At 40.0% G+C, this 20,385-nt stretch overlaps 1 protein-coding gene across 1 annotated transcript; it reads left to right on the top strand.

The window, feature by feature from the left end:
* Window positions 1–426: 426 nt before the first annotated feature.
* tbx5a (T-box transcription factor 5a) lies at window positions 427–19,728 on the top strand. The gene is made up of 9 exons (XM_056433297.1): window positions 427–776; window positions 1,461–1,633; window positions 2,368–2,462; window positions 3,906–4,025; window positions 4,912–5,059; window positions 11,053–11,205; window positions 14,249–14,340; window positions 15,749–15,981; window positions 16,697–19,728. Exons 2-9 carry the CDS (start codon window positions 1,490–1,492, stop codon window positions 17,287–17,289), a joined length of 1,578 nt encoding a protein of 525 aa, XP_056289272.1. The 5' UTR covers window positions 427–776; window positions 1,461–1,489; the 3' UTR covers window positions 17,290–19,728.
* The last annotated feature ends 657 nt before the right edge of the window (window positions 19,729–20,385 follow it).

Here is a 20,385-nt window from a genome sequence, read left to right as displayed (position 1 = left end):
TAGATATGCTTCATAAACCACATCGTCTGGAGGCGCTGACTGAAGAAGAGGTGCAGTTGCGCGTAATGACGTAGAGGAGCAAATATCAAATGGATTCCTTCTATAAGACTGGGATTATGTGAAGATTTAGAAGAGAGACTGGGGTGAGGGCCCGGGAGGAATTATAATTTGTTGTATAAACCATATATTCTTACGCAGACGGCTCCCCCATCACCCTCCACCCCCTTGAACTACGTCGCGGACTCCGCTTCCGCTTCGCACGGTTGGTCAGTGATGCGAAGTGGAGGGTTGGAGAGGGAGCGCGCACCAGAGAGAACGAGAGAGAGAGGGGGGGGGGGGTGAGACGTAGAATTGACAAGGCAGAGACTGGGAGAGAGAGAGAGAAGAGGAGAAGGAGGTGACGGACCTGCTCCTCTGGGACTCGGCTACAGCTTACTGCTATAGGCGCTACCACCGGGCTCGGCTCACTAAACGGTCCTCGGCTGTAAAATGCACTATTAGGCGCCGAGCAGCCGCCTTGTAGCTGTCAGCGAGCGCCGCGAGGATCTCCACGGTCAACACTCCACTTGGAGGAAATCTGGACTAACTGTGAGGAGTAGGACGAGGAGGAGGAGGGGGGAAAGAAGGATTCATGGAGATTCCGTGCAGCTTTATCGAGCAAAACGCTTGGATTATCTGATTTGGGACGGAGCGCTGAACACTGCAAAAACGAAGACTTTCTCTCTGTGGTGCCACCACCGTGTCCAACTGTAGCCCGCGAAGTGATTTGTTTTTAGGTAAGCTGATCCCGCTCAGGTCCGGCGACGTGTGTTCATTGTTGTTGTGTGTGTGTAGAGTTTTTACATTGCAGGACTCGCTTTTCTCCGCAGAAGTGGCACAGTCTGAGTGCAGAGGGTTGTTTTTAGTCCGGAACAGACACCACTATGTCCAGATACAACAATAACGCGCAGGTCTTTTGTTTGAGGAATATGAATATGAAATAGAGCTTTTCCCAAAAGAGAGGAGGTCATGGTGGCTACTTCGATGTGCAACCTTATTCTCCAAAAATAGGTATTTTATCTTTATTGCGTAAATACTCTTTTTAATTGCCTAATTGATTTGTGAGAAGAATATTGAATTGAATATCCAAACCTTCAGCTCATTTTAAAAAATCCAATTAATTCAATTTAAATAATTCAATTAACTTGTTTTTACTCCGAATAAACTTTAGATCAGTTTTTAAAATCTAGTATGTTAATGTGTTGTTTTTTCCTTCCTTTTAACTCGATTTTTTTAATGCTGTAGTTATTAGCTATGTAACACATGGCCTTTTGGAAAATGAGTAACTTTGTGGTCACATACAGAGACATATAAAAGTGTATTATTGTCTGTCTGTGAATACAAACGTATTTAAATCACTGTACCAATGTTAACAATGAGATCCAGTCCCACACACTGACAGCTCTGTTTGGGTCTTACAGCTGGGACTGCAGTTTTCGGAGCCCCGGTCATGGCGGACCAAGAGGAGACGTTTGCCCTTGAGAACTCTCCTGGTGGTTTGGATTCAAGGGAATTACAGTCCGATAATAAATCAGAGAAACAGAACGGAACCTCAAGCAAATCCCCATCATCTCAGACAACTTACATCCAGCAGGTCAGTGTCCGTCACCTGTAGGCCTCACTGCTCTGCTCACTCACGTTCACTGTAAACAAATAAATAATAATAATGTATGTACATAGTGGTCGGAACTAGTATTATATGTAGCTGTGGGTGTTAAAATAAAATATCTGGAAAAGTTCAAGAAACTGTCTGTTATTGAGATTAATTTGGCATATTCTAAGAATATTTAAATAGAAAAACTTTTTATTTTTTTATTTGGTCTATTTTATAGTCGTTGTCTCACTTGTTGCTTGTATGGAACATGTATATGAAGAGTAAAGCATCAGAAACATTTCAATGGGATTTTATTTGTTTTTACACAATATTGTATGATTAAAATGAGACCATTGTAATAGTCTTTCCAAGAGAATGCGTTTGTCGTCGTGCAGTAACATCTTGTTTTGTTATACTTTGTGCATGCCAAAGTGTGAGACTGGCAGAATCTCAAAATACTTTAAAGTTACACACAGGTTCATTATATATTTTGATTTGACTTAAATGCACAACAAATGCAGTTTGTGCACGTTTCTTGAAATGGAGAATGTATATTTTACTGGCGTTAATAATGGTTCCATTGGCAGCTGGAAACAGATGTTGTTTTACACATGCTATTTGACCAACTCAGAAGGCCTCAAAAAACCTTGTTGGACACCTCTGCGAGAAATAGAAGTAGGCCTGTTACAGAAATCCCGTGAGCTCCTCGGACACTAAAATGCTTTATTTTGAAGGGAATGGAGGCAATAAAAGTCTACTTGCACGAGAGGGAACTCTGGGTAAAGTTTGACGAGGTGGGGACGGAGATGATCATCACCAAAGCTGGACGGTAAGAGGACAATATAAAAATATCTATCATTATTATGACACACTATCCATGACAAGGGGAGAGGGGGGAGGGGGTGATGTTTGCTGATATTTCTACCCACGCAATGATTGTGTCTGAATATGTAGGCCTGGAATTTACATCCTATAGTCGGCATCCGGCATGGCCCGAATTTTTCTTGCGTGAGGAGATTTGAAATATACACCGTGAGGAACCACAGAGAAAACACCGAGCATCTGGTGGACTCTTTAGCGCTCTGCGACACCGCCATACCTTTTAGTCTGGGTGGCCCTGCGGGGTAATTGAAATACTATCAACCAATCCGCAAACGGACACACAACTGTCCACGAAATAAGTTCCGTGTCTGATTCTTTCATTGGAGTCAAATAAAGTCAGTCGGAGCACATTCTGCCTTTTGCAACAGTTTGTGTATGCGTGTGTTTGTGTGTGTGTGTGTGTGTGTGTGTGTGTGTGTGTGTGTGTGTGTGTGTGTGTGTGTGTGTGTGTGTGTGTGTGTGTGTGTGTGTGTGTGTGTGTGTGTGTGTGTGTGTGTGTGTGTGTGTGTGTGTGTGTGTGTGTGTGTGTGTGTGTGTGTGTGTGTGTGTGTGATTGCACGCAGACCATTCTCGCGTGACAACACCGTGTTTCACAGAGTGTGTGTCTCGCTGTGAGCATCCAGTCGAACTCGCCTAGTCTGCACGCGCGTAAACGCGCATTAGATGACCGCGCCGTGTCTGCTCCTGTCAAAGTGCCCACTGGCTCACATGGCTGCAGCTATTATAAATGATGAATATTTATAGTGAAACACAGCTACATGTCATTGTGCTCTCCAGGTTGGGCAGAAGACAGTTGTTTTCACGGAGCTGCATAAAGTATAACCACTATGTTCCCGTCAGTCATTTCGTTCGTCTTTTTGGCGTCAAATGATATTACGCCGCAGCTCCCCTTCGCCCCTTTGACTTATGAGACTGCCCAGGCGTACTCACATGGTGTGCTTTAATATGGCAGCGACCGAATATCTAGATGATTTACAAAACCGATATTACAAACAAACGAAAAAGTGTCCCACAGTTAAACGTGTGTGTTACAGCGGGCAGGTCCCTCTCAGGCCCAACGTGCCCTGAAGAGAGTTGTTCCTCTCATGGCATTTCAAACCATCTCTCTTGAGCTGACTGTATATTATAATTTAGTTTGCAAATTGTAATAATAAATAAAAAAGTCATAAACTTTATTCTAAAAGAATATTGTTTTGATTTACATTTTTGTAAATGTTTGTGATGCATGTTTGTGCATGGCCACATGTTTGAACATTTCTGGAAATCGTTCCTCCATAGAAATCGTGAACACACATCGAGGTCTATTTCTGACTGCATGTCGCTTTTTTCCACTAAAGGGTAAACATATATCCTTCCATCGAGCCATAAACCCTGATGTTGTCCTTCACAGGAGAATGTTCCCCAGCTTCAAAGTGAAGGTCACAGGATTAAACCCCAAAACTAAATATATTCTCCTAATGGATGTTGTTCCTGCCGACGACCATCGATACAAATTCGCCGACAACAAATGGTATGTAAAAATATAAAAAATGTTGTTGTTTTTTAGAACAATAATACGGGGTTGTAGTTTTGGAGGGTTGCAGCTTCTCTCTCTCTCTCTCGATTCCAACAGCAAATGTTATATTGTTGTGCTGATGAATGAATCGGAGGTGGACATATTAATTTCCATGAATTTTGAATTGTGTATTTTCTTGCCAAAAGAAAAATCTTGTCAGCAGGGAGAAATATTTCCGCCGGAGTTGTTGAACTGTTGATGATGACTTTGTGTCGCTCTCCCTGTCCATGTGCGCACTGCAGCGCCGCTGTATATTTCACAGTTGGACATCCACAGGTTATTTGTTTAAATTCATGTCGATCTCTCCAACCTTGGCCAATAATGTCTTATTTGGGTCAGCACCTTTTAAATGAGAGGATCCTTATAATGCCAATACTGCCGATTATGACGTATCCAACCCGTGTCCTGTACTCCTCTTAACCATTTTTTTAAAATATCGTGTGCCAGCTCTAGTTTGACCTGTGGCCCTCCAGAACTAACTTATTAAAGTATCATATTCTATTATAACTTTTATTATTTAACTTAAATAAGTTATTGGCTATAATGCAATGTTTTGATAGCGAGGTAAAGGTCCTGCTCCGCGTTTACGGGACATGAAGCCGCTTTTACCCATGGGTCGCCACAACGCCCTATAATTGGTCGTTTTTGTTTCTTGTTTTTCGTTTTGATTCTATTTAAGATAAAATTCGGATATCCTTCCGCATCATTTCAACATTTTCATATTGAAATAATGGCATAACAATGAGGAGATGATCATTTGACACTAAAGACCATGCGGGCTATAGTTGATAGCCGGCATGCGGCTCCGAGGTGTTACAGTGTGACTGTCGCTTTGATGCAGGTCTGTGACCGGGAAGGCAGAGCCCGCCATGCCCGGCCGGCTCTACGTCCACCCGGACTCTCCCGCCACGGGGGCGCACTGGATGAGGCAGCTCGTCTCCTTCCAGAAGCTGAAACTCACCAACAACCACCTGGACCCGTTCGGACACGTAGGTGCCTATCATGCATACTATTTAACCGCAGGGCTGTGCGCGCTATGATCTCTCCTGCGGCTGCGCGGATCTGAGTGCTGCACACTACTGTTTTTCTGTTTTGCTTTTTGTGTTGCCCAGTGGCACTTCAGCAGGAAGGAGTGTCACTAAAACAACTTTATTTATTTTTTCTTGCACATCAGTCACTGGTTTCCACTGCTGAACTTCAAGTTGTTGTGTTTTCTTTGTTTAATTAAAAATTGCAAAAGCTGTATTTATATGAAAATATATGCAAAAGCTATTTATTCATTTGTTTGAAGAGCTGAAGAGTTGAATCTGTAATATAGGACATATACATTATTTATAGTTATTACATTATTATTATTACTAAAACTATTATAAGGATCATTATAAAAATCACCAATATTAATATTCCTAAAAAATATTAATATAAATATAATTTATGAAGTTGAAAGTTCTACACTTTAGTTTTTAGGTTTGAAGTAATCAGCTGTTTTTAATTGAGACTCTTGCCTGTATTTGAATGTAGTCCACAACATTAGATTAGATTAAATGTCATTTTAATGCACAGACAAAGGCTATAGAGACAAAAAGTGCAATTAATGCACTTTATAGTTTAAAGGTCATGGTTTAATGACAGTGAAATATACAAACCCCCCTCCCCGTCCTCCTTTCTTGTAAAACAGTGATTTTAAGGCTGAGATATACTTTATAAATCAAACAGACCAAAGTAACTCCAGCACCAGAATCTATAAAGTCACTGATGTTCTGGGGTTTTCCTAGTTTCTTGTTCATGTTTCTCTCTTTCTTTCTTTAACTTTCTATCTTCATTGTTTGCTCTTTTAAATGTTAATTTTTTCTAACCTTGAAATAATGATATCTTTGAGATGCACATGGCCAAAGATAGACCTTCGCTCAGAATGTATAAGAAAGTGCTGCTGTAGTTTATTTGAATCTATAGCTGTTGCAAAGTAAAAAAGATTCAGGCAAAAAGATACATTTAAAAATAACGGGGAAACTATATTGATTCATAAATGAACTGTGTATTTGTGAGCTTATTCTTCATTGAAAACACAATTAAATTCAGGGAAATTAAGTTAAAAGAACAATACATAAGATCAACTGCAACAACAATTTAAACAAATGTTTGATTACATTAAAAAAACTATGAATATATAATTGATCCTTAAAGTATATTCACTGGAATAGGCATAATAAATGAGTCTCTGTGATGGTGAGAGAAAACAGGAATTTCTGAGTTGGATTCTCGACCTAATGCAGAACATTATTTGATTTTAGTCTATTTGTTGAACATATTTGGTTCCAGAGTCCTCTTTGGTACTTTTCATATCACCCCTTCGATGCATTAAAGTTATAGAACTCATAGCAATCATCTTAAGAGGGGGGTAGTTGGGCCTTTTTTTAGGGAAAAGGAAAGAGGCAATAGCACCCCCACACCCAACTCCACCTCCTTTACCTCCCCCCACCAGTTAGGGACTGCATGGTACCCATTTCCTAATTTAAACTCCTCATTATTCTGCAGCCAATATATAGCCCCAGGCTTTTGAGATTCTGTCTTGAAAAAAACTCCCTTACCTAATCAACAAATGGGCTTCTAGGCGTCAGGTTTTCATAAAAGTCTCAGTTGATGGGCACACTGAGGCCAATTTAGATGTCTTGTTGGAGAAACGGAAAAGTCACACAAATTAGCCCTGTTACTAGGTGCAGTCATTAAGGTAAACACACTTATGTGGTTAGCAAAAGGAACATTAATAGCTATTCTGGTTTTTGGGAAGTTGGTTAAATTAGGTGGAAAAACACAAGAAACTATTATTACCAAATTATCAGAAGTGTTGATGTGGATTAGAGTTGTTAAACTGAATAGGTTTCAAGTATGAATGAGACAACGGTAAAATGGTGTTGCTTTCCGTAAATATGACATTAAGAAGCAGCAGTCTTTTGTCAAAGTGATAATGTTTAATTCATTTCTATGCACCAGTCCTGAGATCGACAGTTATTTACATCGCGACAGGTATCAGGTGGACGGTTCATCTAAAAGGAGTCTGCATATGTATTTCTACACACACAGGCCACTATCTATCCACATGGCACCTATAGTTGCCGTGCCAAAGCCCAGCTGGTGAAATGAAATTGGAGCTCAGTTAGAATGTAAGCAGTGTTGTGCATTTTGGGTTAAAGTGCATTTTTGATTGGCTGCAGTGGTTCCTGGCTCACCTTCTTTCGTGGTGGGAGAGAGCACCCTGGGATTCATAAATGAAACGCTGGTGGCTGGCCAGAAATATATTCCATTGGCTTGTTGGTCCAGCTGCTTGAAATAACTTGGAGATGATTTATAATTACTCGCAATGAGGCACCGAACCATTGCCGAAGTAGAATGGACCAATTTAGGATGGGCCAGAAGCAGTATTTCTTCTCTGTCTGGTAGACACACCTCAGCGGACTGTTGGGAAGGAATCTTAGAGAAAACAAGGGAAACCTGAGTGTTTGTACACAGTTCATGGTGAAGCTTTATTTCTTATTCAAATGTTGCAAATGTCAACCTGAAACTCTTTCAACTAACTTGCAAAAGCAAATATTTTTTTGAAAGAAAGGAGTTTGTTTTTTGAATAACATAGTCATAGTTTTGAATAGAACGGTGTTTGTTGTTTGCAGCTTTATACTTATTATCACGTTGAGGCAGAAACAGTGGTGGACATGGGCATCACTGTATCTCTTGTTCAATGACATATGTCATGGGATATAGAAATAATATGTGATGGGTTACAGAAATAAATGGACACAAATTGACAATTTTTTAATATGTATTTTATATTTTAATCATTGATGTCTTAAGATTACATTTCTCTATACAGTTTATTTTTTATTCACAATTGAAGTCTAGTTGAAGGTAATGCATTTTGAATATGGTGTAAAATAAGAGTTTTATTTAACAATGGAACTTCCAATAAAACACGACGAGAGTAGTAATACAATTTAGAGATATTTGTACTTAAGTGTTAAGGGTTCAAGCCACTTTATTACATCATTAGATTTCATAAATGAATGTGTGTTTTTATGCTAAACATTTATCTGACAGATACAGCATATTAGTGACTTCAGCAGCTCAAAAAGTAGTTACAATTAGCTTTACCTGACCGTCTGCAACATAAATAATCCATTGTTATTGTACTGGATATATCAAAACAGCACCCTAAGGGGCCATGCTGTATAAGAAGTACATTACTGTTTCCAGTAATAAGTTAAAACTTGAAATGCAGCATAATAAAGTATCTTTATAAATGCTCTATATCTGCACAGTGCTACCCTTTTCCTGTATTTGAATTCCTAAAATCATTTGTTATTGTCTCAGATTTCATACCAAGTTGCAGTTTTTGCTTTGATCTCTCTGTCAACTCCTGGAATATTTCTTTGTGTTATTTATCTCTCCCCTCAATTTGCTCCTGCACTCGTCTCCCTGTCTTCCCACACATGTTTTGTCCAGGAGGGTGGAGTGTGAGGATCGCACTGTTTATATTTAAATGGCAGTGTGCGATGAGCAATAGATGATGGTGTACAAAGCCTGCTGATCCCGAGGCTCGGGGAAACTCTCTGATGTGGTGGAACTTGAAAGCAAAGGGCAGCGGCTCGAGACCCGAAGTGATCCCTCACGATCATTAAATACTATCATCCAGAGGCGGGGGGGGGACACACACACACACACACACACACACACACACATAGAGATACAGGGACCAGGCAGGGCAGCGGCTGGGCCAAGGAGACGGGCGTACACTGGGGCCCCAGTGGGTGGTCCACAGCTACCCCCCCCCCCCCCCTACCACCACAACCCCCCCACACTAACACTACTGGACTTTGGGAACCCACATTCAGTGGACCATGCACTGTTCCAGGCTTAAATGTGAATTGAGATATTTCCATGCTACGTATCAGAGGCAGACAGTTTAGCTCCTCAAACCAGCAGTGTGGTGAATGGCATGTTTGCATTGATTGTTGTGGTTTCGTCCAATCTTGGACTCATCTCTGCAGACCTCAAGTATAAACGCTTAATGAATGCATGCGTGGGAAAACGTTTTGTTTAGCCTACTTCTCCTCGTTTGGAAAAACTCTTTTCACTGAGCGTTATGGCCTAATTTATAAATCCAGTGCGGCTTCATAGCTGGACATGTTATTTTTTCATGTGCACAGTGCCATAACTTTACAACGCAGGCCTCAATACAAGCTAACACATAAATATGGAAACCGATACACAGCTACAACTACAGCAGGAGGATTTAATTTCTCTCAGTCTGAGACTCAGTTCGGGTAAAACTATTCTCACCTCAGAGCAGACTATGCGGCCCTAAAACCCCTTTCCTGCAAATAGTTGTATTTATGGTCGATTGTAAAATGTGCAAACGGTGAGTTTCCATCTGCAAGTCATCCATCCATGTTCAACAGCCTGCTTATCCAACCAAAGGGGTGCAATCAGCTGGTATTGTCTGCAAAGGGTCGGCAACTTCCATTAAATCTTATTGCATCTATGAGGTGCATTGCAGGCAGTTTCTGCCCATTACAAGAACCTATTGCACCATGAAATAAGATCAAGTTCAGCTGGAAATTGATAATGGAAGACTATTGTATCGTCCATGTTCTACTTCTATGGTTCGCTTGGCTCTAAGAAAGGAACCATGTGTAATGCTATAGGATGCCCCCACAGCTACTGGAGGTCAAGGTGATCCCTTGTCTCCTCTTGTGTTGGCGGCAAGTACAAAAACCACCTCTAAGATAACAGATAGGAGGAATGCCTGGGACAGAAAGGTGAAGGAGGGGGAGTTAAGAGGGTCGTAGGGGGGAGGAGGAGGAAAAAAGGCCCTTTTTTTCAATCTTGAAATTTAAAGTGGATCTGATGAAAATAAAAAGCATTAGATTTCCTCAAGGCTGAAGACCATGACTCCCTGGCCTGTCAAAACAATTAGACTTAAGACCCACAGATGAGAGGGCCTCAAAAGAGAAGTTCAAGGCTAAAGTTCAGCTGTGCGGACCGCGTCTTAATGTCGCCAAGATATAGCCACGGGTAGTATAGTCATCACTTAGCATAAACTAGGTTATTCCAGTTAGAGTGCAACAAGAGAGAAGACATCACTGTCTATAACGCTCCTGGAACTGATCATCCACTGACACTATTGTAATATAGTGAATATTATCCCTAAACATACAGTCATGACTTGGAGCTAGAACTTTTTTTGGAGTTTTGGCTGCATAGAACTTGTCAGAAGAAGAGTGCACAGACCATGAATAAAAACTAAAAAAGAATGCATGTGGCCCAATTGTATTTGAAACATTTTTGAAAGCATTAAAATGCATCAAAAAAGTAATTTGTCCCAAAAAGTTCAGTTAAGTTGTGCAGTTGTTGACTGGGAAACGTAATCGTAATTGAATCTATTGGGCCTTTGTGTGATTGATAAACTATGTTGCCTTGACTGAAGTAGCTGCAGCTTTTTTCTATTTTTTCCCCCTCAAATGTCTGAATTCATGCACAAATGATGTCAATGAAAGTTCTCCCTTTTCTGCATTAAATGACCCCTCCCTTTTTTATATCTTGAGCTCATCTATACATGTTCATGCTGTATGTGTTTGCATTTTATTTAATAATACAAGTTCTGAAACTGAGCCCTGAAATGCATTGCAACAAACCGGTTCAAATGCTTATCCTAAAGACTTGTATCACAAACAGTGGGCAGAAAAAAAACCGTCACCTCAAAAGTAACACAAATAAAGTGTTGATGCATGCAACCCAACAAAAAGGCGGTAAGGGGAACTATAAGTGTTTCAGCGTCACACACGCTGCCACTTCCAGCTGCTCCGAGGGAAGTCTATATTAGACTCTCTCTCTGTCTCTACTGCAGCTTTATTTTGAGAACGGGCGTCTCGCTGTGATGACACGTAATCAATAATCTAATACGATGACTCCGCTTTTTTCTTTTTTCTAGATAATCCTAAACTCGATGCACAAGTATCAGCCGAGGATCCACATCGTGAAGGCAGATGAAAATAACGGCTTCGGCTCCAAAAACACGGCCTTCTGCACTCACGTGTTCCCCGAGACAGCCTTCATCGCGGTGACGTCCTACCAGAACCACAAGGTGAGTCCTTGCGGAGGTGGTGTGTGTCTTCATTGCAGTCCGAGACAGAGTTTGCCACTTTAAATGCACGGTGTATTTTATGAGGTGATTTAATTGTAACAATGTTTTGAACATTGGCAAACAGGGGAAAACAAACAGAACTGCCAATACAAACAGCGCGATACATTGTCTATTGCAGACGTATGTATAGTTTTAATTTCTCATTTAAATTACACTACTACTATACTACTATACTACTATACTACTATATTATTAATATTGTTATTATCATGATCATCATTAATAATATAATAATTATTATTATAATAGTAATAATAATTATAATAATAATAATTATAATAATAATAATATTGTTGTTATTTTTTATTTCACACATGCAAGAGTTCAATTCAGTTTCGCCCATTTTGACGGAATTCTGACGGCACACGTGATCTGCTGATTGCTGCAGAGAAAATGAAAGGCGCTGTTAAAGTAAACTGTCAGTGTCCGCTGGAGATCTCTGCTATCACACGGAGTCAATGACAGACGAGAGAAAACTTCAGATACCCGACTAGACGACGTCTGACCTCAAGAGACTTTTTCCCCAACAGTTTTAGAGCGAGACAAGCTGCAGAGAAACAGCAGAAACCTCATAGAACAAAAGAAACTGCACCGACGCATTGTCATTATTACATTAATTTATAATAATACATTTAGCTCGTTGTGTGTGATATATGATGAATACGTATTTGAATTGCAATCTATTATTTCTATTCGAAATAGTGTGTGGCAATTATTTGGTTAACATTGCGTATGTTTTGATTCTATTTTACAGTTACAGAAAACAGCGGCTATTTCCTACATAATCTCTGAGTTAATTGCTATTCAATACCATATATGTGTATTTAAATAACTCTTTGCGTGTCACAGTTGGGCAACATAAAGTTCACAAAAATAAGTTTATAAAAAACGGATATGTTGGTTCGAAAATCCTTTAAAATAATATAATACATTATATTATAATATGTAATATTCTCTCTCTCTCTATATATATATATATATATATATATATATATATATATCATTTTTTTTCACTGAGGTTTTTTATAGGCTGTTCTTGCATTGAAGGTGCAATAACGTTATAAAGAGTATATTTAAATTGTTACGCTGTTATTGCTTCTTAAGCGGTTACCATATTTATTTTTCACACATCCATTTCGAAAAGGCTTTTGATAAAGTTACATTAGAGTGCGATTTCTTGAGCAGAGGGAGCCGCAGTTATTTATCATTTAGACTTGCGGGAGAGAAGCAGAAATACAACTCAATATTGACTCTGCGGACATTTCTTGGGGGTAAACCTGGGGAACACAGATATGTGTAAACAGCGTCTGTTTAACATCATTTAGACATGTCGTCCTGTATGTTCTTAGTTTGGGGGATATGGGAGTGAGGGGCCAAAGCTGCGCGCAGCCAATCGGACGTCTCCGCGCTTCTGGGAACAGGAAGCACAAATGAATGACACGCTGTAGAAACCATTCATTATTTTCAAACATGTTAGTGGGGCCTGAGATCGTAACCCCGAGCTAATTATTGGGTCTTTCCAGGCCTGCAGAAAAACAAGCATTTCTGATTTGCAGGCCCTTTGCCACAACTGTCTAATCAAACAGTCTCACATCTGCCAAAGCAATATGTGCTGCAGGCCTGTGTCCAATTCACCTGTTAGACTCTCAGCTAATGAAAATGTCCAAAGTCTCTTGTTTCGAGCATTTCCTGTCACTGCTGCTATTAAAACAATATTTTTCGAAACTGAAAATAATATGTTTTCTTCAGGAATTAAAAGGCCAGTAACTCCAGAGCTTAAGTTATATTTAATACATTTTATTTTAAGTATTTAAAAGTTCTACTATAGGCTAAAATAGCCCAAAGTGTCTGGAAATATGTTTATAGGCCTCCATTATTTTAATGAGCATCTTTGGACAGTCAGTAAAACTGTCTTTTGAAGCTGTGAATGAAGCCTGATAGTCTTGAGTACTCCCAAATTATTTTAAACAGTAATCATATTCTGTGCTCGGATTCTTTCCATGAGTCCAGTCAGTAGGAGAACTCACATGTGATTTTCAAAATACATTATTTTCTGTTTCTGTAAACTGAACCCTGGCTATAACTTTGGAATGAGTAATTATTTGTCTAGCTGTATTTCTTCTTGGAACGCCCCACAGAGGGTCAAAAGAGTGCAACGGGACTCCGCACTTTTCTTTATTTCTAACTTTCAAAAAAGATGAAAGAAATGTAAACGCTCTGCCAGCCTGCACGTATTAACAAGAAGCTAGCAAAGTGTCACACATAGATTTTACAAGGTTTGGTGAGAGTGTCAGCCAGCGTGCAGACAAATCTCCAGTCTTGTCAGAAAGCTGGAAGCGCACACAAGCTGCCAACTAATTACCTGCCAGAAACCGCTGCTCATGAGAGGGATATCCCTGGATTGTGTTTAACCTCTTTGGGATTAACTTGCTATTTCGGGGTGTTTCTCTGCACATTTGATATTTTTACAAAAACAAGTTGTATGATAAATCACAGTATTTGCGTCTTGCAAGCATGCGCCAACTATCTGTTGAGCCGGAGACAGTTACTGTGTAACATTATAAATTATGCAATGCAAATATGTCTTATTGATGAATGATTTATTCAATTGTTTAGTTTAGGATCCCTAAAAGCATCTTAGGTTTCTGGAAATGTGATCTATTATTTCATTCTCCTGGGTAACTTGTGAGCAGTTGGATTCATCCAAGAACACTTCAAAACTCAGCTCTGCAAAATCACGTTATAATACTGTCATCATATGAGCTTCGAGCTCAAGGAGACGTGTCTATGTGACAGTAGGATACTGACATTTTGCATATTATAGGTATAAATAGTTCCCAATTGTTGGACACAAATATTGATGCTGGTTTGTTATTATTTGGCCTATATTCAACTTGTACAACATATTGTAATTAACACAGACACAACAAATGACTTTCATTGACTCATATGTAACATGACCAGTGTTAATGCTTTTCTTTAGATAACCCAATTGAAAATTGAGAACAATCCGTTTGCAAAAGGCTTTCGTGGAAGTGATGACATGGAATTACACCGGATGTCCAGAATGCAAAGGTAATTATATAAAACGTGATAAAGTATGTTATGCATCATCTATTTATTTAATTGACCCTGGGCTCTGAAACGTGGAAACACTGAGCACAAAACGAAATGATGTCTAATGAGATAAACGTTTCTAGGATTACTGACATCCTGGTCACACTGTCACTTAACAAGCCCGACTTTACAGTAATCCTTCAATCGCCCAAATGCAAGCCAGTTATGAGTGTTATTTTCAGTGAGTGTTATTTTCAGTGACGTAAGTGTAGTTCTTGATCCTCAGCCAGTTTGTATGACTTAAGACTTTTATGGCTGATCTGGCAGAACCTCTGAAACACAACTGCAACATCTCCTTTCCAGACAACCTTTTCTACGATGTTCCAACTGCTTGTGTGTGTGTGTGTGTGTGTGTGTGAGTGTTTGTTTGTTTGTGTGTGTGTGTGTGCGTGTGTGTGTGTCTTGAATTGGTTGTATGACTTGGTCCTGCAGCCAAGGCAATACACAACCACCACATTGCTATGATTCAGTCCAGATGAGGGATGGATCATGCGTCCATACTGCGCGGAAAACACATTTTCAAAGGAGAATATCTGTTTTTTACCCCCCTCCTCGTCTCCCTTTGGGCAGCCGATACAAACGTGTGGATTCAAATGTAGAAATCCCAAAACATTGAGAACAAAAATACTGTAAAAGCTGTTTGGCTTTCCACAAGGTGCTACAATCCAACCCCCTTCCCATAACTTTTATTCTGAGCCCCAGAATCAAGGTATTTGTAATCAAGCCTTTCAGATTAATGTCATGGTTTATGCCGGGGAGAAAAATAACCGGAAATCCAGGAAGAGATTTTTGTACTTTCAAGTGCTTTAAAAAAAATGACTAGCTTGATTGTGTCAGACACACGTTAAGTTACTTTAAGTAGGTTCATGCCACAATTTAATACAACGTATTGAGTGAAATGCATTTCACCTCTCACAACCTTCAAATGTCGAGAGCATAGTGAGAGTCCAAACCACGCTATCCATCTTGCATGCCATTGTCCAATCCTGCCGAGTACAGTAAGCTACGCACGTCTGCTCTTGGTTACAATGTTGAAGGGAGAGCTTATTGCAAAACCAGGTCACGGTTTCAACTGAGCAGATCCCTGAAATCAAAGAACCCAAAACAGCAAAATGATCTATTGACGGATCCCGTGGATTAATAGGAGTGAAATACATGCTGGTGTTTTCACTGGGAAGTGTTTCCCTCCCTCTGTGTGTGTCCTGAGTGTGATCCACCGATGGAGAATGTTGTTGATTGTCTTTCAGACACGATGCATCGAACTGTGCAGAAATAAACTTTTTATATCTTTGTGAATAAACAGTTTTACAACAGATAATTCCTAACAAATGTATTTGTGTGTTTGTTTTTGTGTGTTTGCACACAGTACCAAGGAGTATCCAGTAGTGCCTCGCAGTACAGTGCGCCAGAGAGTGGGCTCCAGCCAGAGCCCGTTCAGTGGGGAAGTCCAGAGCATTGCCACCCCGAGCGCACTCAGCTCCCAGTACTCCCAGTGTGAGAACGGGGTAACAAGCACCTCACAGGACATGCTGCCTCAGTCGGGCTCCTACCCCCTGCCCCATGAGCACGGCCAGGAGTACCACTGCATCAAGAGGAAAGGTAGGAGACAAATATGGGAGATTCAGTTATATTGTAGTATTAGTTGTCTTTGCAAGCTCAGCATTTTTTATAAATTGGGTAAATACTTTCAGGCCATAACCCCCCCCCCCCGTGACAATGATTAGTAGGATCACAGATGTTGGAGACGGTATAATTACCATCGACATATATATGGACACAATACATGTGGCTATTTTCCAAGTAGTCACTCTCACACTGATTTTATACATAATTATGCTAAAAGCTATTTGTGTTTCCTTTAGGAACAGAACACATTAATCCAAACAAACAAATATATATAAATATGCCTGATTTTAATAAAAGTGACAAATTGTCAAAACAGCCCCTTAACAGGGTGTATTGGTATGTGGTAGTCAACATCAAATTAAATTTGACACTTTAAATGAAAAACCGGGTCCTAAAGTATGTGTTCAAAACGAACAATAATCATCAAAAAAAGAGACTTAAACATTATTTGTTTACTTAAAAGCAAGTACATGTGCATTTTATAAGACATGTATATTTGTTTTACATGGTTAGCATTTAATTAAGAGCAGAATAGTAATTATTTCTTTTGAAAATGGAAATAAATATATTAATATTTCAAGGTTTGTGACACGATAGTGACATGGAGCGACTGCACTTATTTACTCTACACAACCTAAATATAACACTCGAGTAACACTGTTCTGTAATGCTGTCATTCTGCCTGTAGTGGAGGATGACGGTCACTCTGGTGAGCAGAGCTATAAGAAAGCCTATCTGGAGAGCTCGTCCAGTGAGGAGGACCATTACTACCGTCCCGTTGGCTACGCCCAGAGCCTCGGCCTGGCCGGCGGGCCCTACCGCAGTGAATCCAGCCAGCGGCAGGCGTGCATGTATGCCAGCGCCTCGCAGGGTGCTGAGCCAGTTCCTAGTTTGGAGGACATCAGCTGCAACACTTGGGCCAGCGTTTCACCCTATGGGAGTTGCTCCGTCACCACCATGCAGCCAATGGACCGGCTGCCTTACCAGCACTTCTCCGCTCACTTCACCTCAGGGTCTCTGGTGTCCAGACTTGGCGGGGTTGGGGGCCACGCCTCTCCGCAGCTGGGCGACGGCCACCACGCTGCCATGTACCAAAGCTCCATGACCCACCAGACTCTGGGCCGCCAATGCAGTCCTGGGGCCGGGATCCAGTCGCCAGCAGCTGGCCTCCAGGGAAACGAGTACCTCTATACACACGGCATACCGCGTACACTGTCGCCACACCAGTATCACACAGTGCACAGCGTCAGCATCATGCCCGAGTGGAACGACAACAGCTAGAGCTTTCGTCACACTCAGTAGATACACATATTCAAATGAAAAACAAAAAAGGACCAAAACAAGGCAGGTTTAGATTTATATTTATATTTTTAGAGGGTGTGTTGCTGATCATCTTAAGGAGATCCGAGTGGTTCACTGACAGCAGTGGATATTGTTCAGATTGTGTTGAATTAGGAAAGCAAGCATCTTATCGCTTAACTTGTGACCGCATCTGCACTTATAAGCAAAGAACATGAACATGAACAAAGAGGAGCTGGACCAGAACATGTGCAAAGACGGCTCAAGTGCAGAGAAGGTGGACGCAGTGGAAGTTCAGACACTGCACCGAAGAACTCCAAAAGGTTCATTTGCTTTGCCAGCGGTCCCAAAGTTCATGGTGTTCTTCGCGGTGGTGTTTATTGGATGTTAAAGTACAAAACTCTTATTTTGAATTCATGTGCAGAGTTTGTGTAAAAAACGAAGAAAAACAAGACGTTTGTCTTCTGTCACATTATCCAGAGTTCTCATTTTCTTTTCTTTTTTGTAGTTAACTTACTTTATAGTCAAATTTCAATAACTTTAGAATGAATAAGCAGATGGGAGCTTTTGTTGTGGCTCAATTTGCTTGCTCTTAAATCAGTCCTGTTCCCGGGTACATTTACATTAGGGTCAATAATTCAATCTTAATGCCATTATGTAAAGAATGACAGTAAAGATCGCAAGTAGGACAGCACTTCAATTTGATAGTTTATTCATGCACAAGAATTTTGAGCAGACACCATTTCTCATCGTTCAAGCGGGCAGTGACGAGCTAAGAGAAGCACAACGATGTAGCCAAGGACATTATGGGGATAATAATGAATACAGTAAAGACTGGAATTTTAACCTGGACCTTTCATCCCTGTTTTTGCCATCACATCCACGATTTGATTCAGCTACTTGTTTGCAGGGTGCAATGCATTAAAACGTAATCCACCCAAAACCTGAAGAACTGAAAAAAGTTACTTGACCTGACCTCCTACATTTTACAGATTTTTGGTTGATTTGAGATTAATACCGATTTACAAAAAGCAACATAAAAATATATAATAAAACACAACATGTATTGTCTTGATCTTATAATATGGAAGAATATTAGACTTCAAGTCATCAAATGTCCAGAAAACCAAATGAATGTAAAGGTTTTCTCTGTGTGGTCAGACAATGGGTCGCAAACACATTCCTACTTCATAAAGGTGATCATGTGTCAGGGCTGTGCGGTTGTTGCCTTCAAGTGGCCAAAAATAAACATTCATGCAGCTTTAAGGGGTTGCAATTATTGGATCACATCTCCATGAATACCAACAGTTGGAATGAGACATAGACTGAAAAGGCATGATCACTGTTTAAGACTCTGGTTTAACAGGATACTTCATAGTACTGAGAACAGCTTTTCGTCCAGTGGCGGAAATGGAGGAACAACTGGCATTATATATAATCCATGATTGACAGTGTGCCATCAAAAAACAACGTGCAAAATTAGAGAACTGCTATTCTATTTTTTTGTTCCAATTCTACGAAAGAAAAAAGCTTAATTACTCTCAACGAATCATAAGATAAGGCAATCATATAAATAGTAACTATTTGGTTAGGCACCATAACAATATTTGAACCTTTTCAAGAAAATCTGGTCTGAAAACAGTTTTCTTTTAAAGAGTCGGTGTTCAGCCATCAAGTGTTTGAAATGTTCACCCAGCGGCCCGTTCTGAGACAACAAGACAGTTGGCAAGTCTAAGTGATGGATGCTTGAATGAATTGTATAATACAACATACTATCCATTGGGGAAATAGGTGTTCCAAACTACAGCAGTGTAGTATTCATGATAAATTCAGATATTTTGACAATGTTTTTTTGCATTTAAAACTCCGGAAATATTTTTGTGCCCTCTTTTCCTGACATACGGTAACAACCCTGCAAAGTTTGAAAAAGATTTCTTATCTTTTTCTATCAGCCCAAGTTGTGTGTTTCATGCAGTCTCGTGCTTTTCTCAGTGAACGTGTATGCTCTAAAATATTTTGTATTAATCCCCAGAATGGCACTTCTCTGGCAATCAAACTAAAACAACATGTACCACACCGATTGTACATTTGAAAAAGCAAACAGAATTTACTTACACATTATGAAGCAGTTCCACCATACACATTAGTGTATGTTAGAGGTGTGTTTTACATGTGGACAAAAGCAATTTTTATTTTTCAACTATGTCAATCAGCTTGCTCCTACTTGTGTCAAAGATAGATGGTCCCATTTTTTTTATAGCCAGTTTTTTTATAATTGTTTATAGGATTTTCTAATCATACTTATAAAGAAATCAGGAGATTCCTATACAGCTGTATCAAAATACGATTGAAACACATGGATTACTTTGTAAATACACATGTACATAACAGAATACCTGCAATAAATTTTTAAAAAATTAAGTGGCGTTCTTTTGTCTGTTTGTGCTAAAATTGTTTTTCTATTCTTCCAGATTTAGTTGTGATATCTGAAGGTAAACCCAGAGGGGAATCTAACTACTTTGGCTCCTATGTTGGCTTGTACTGAGTTTGACGGGCTCTGCGGTTTGCCTTGCTGCACCTGTCAGGGCGGGACAAAGCACATCTGTATCATTGTTATTCTCATCAATATTCGGGGATCTCACGACATAATCAGAGGTCTACTCAAAATGTCTAAAAACAGCTGAGTGGGTGTAGGGAAATTAAACTGCACTGTAAGTTGTGTCTGTAAAGCAAACATTACTTGCCTGGGACTCGAGTTAGCATCAGATAAATACAATAGTTGGTAATAATCACACATTATTGTTCCCAGCATCTTACATGTCAACAAAGTTGGTTGCTAGTTCAGGCGTTTTCACTCTAAAAACTAGGCCTATACAAGCTCTGTTTATAAGGTTAATAGCGCTGTAGACAACTATTTGTGATAGTTATCACATCATGACTGTGGCTTTCGTGGTCTTTTAATAAGCTTTTAACAAGGAAGTAACATACTGTGTATCACGGCTGAGTGGACAAGGGCGGTCTCAGCCACCAGTGAACACTTCTGCTAAAAGCTACTGATTAGGTCAGTGACAATTCAGT

Source organism: Pseudoliparis swirei, chromosome 15 (genome assembly GCF_029220125.1).
Source record: "Pseudoliparis swirei isolate HS2019 ecotype Mariana Trench chromosome 15, NWPU_hadal_v1, whole genome shotgun sequence".
Lineage (NCBI taxonomy): Eukaryota > Metazoa > Chordata > Actinopteri > Perciformes > Liparidae > Pseudoliparis > Pseudoliparis swirei.
Note: the sequence above shows the minus strand (reverse complement) of the source record. Positions and strands in the feature narration are given on the sequence as shown.

What these genes read in the sequence shown, in the direction of transcription:
- tbx5a (XM_056433297.1), top strand. Translation starts at nt 1,490, where the DNA reads ATGGCGGACCAAGAGGAGACGTTTGCCCTTGAGAACTCTCCTGGTGGT. An exon ending in CGGATGTCCAGAATGCAAAG is followed by an intron (nt 14,341 to 15,748) that starts GTAATTATATAA and finishes GTTTGCACACAG; the next exon opens with TACCAAGGAGTATCCAGTAG. An exon ending in CCACTGCATCAAGAGGAAAG is followed by an intron (nt 15,982 to 16,696) that starts GTAGGAGACAAA and finishes TTCTGCCTGTAG; the next exon opens with TGGAGGATGACGGTCACTCT.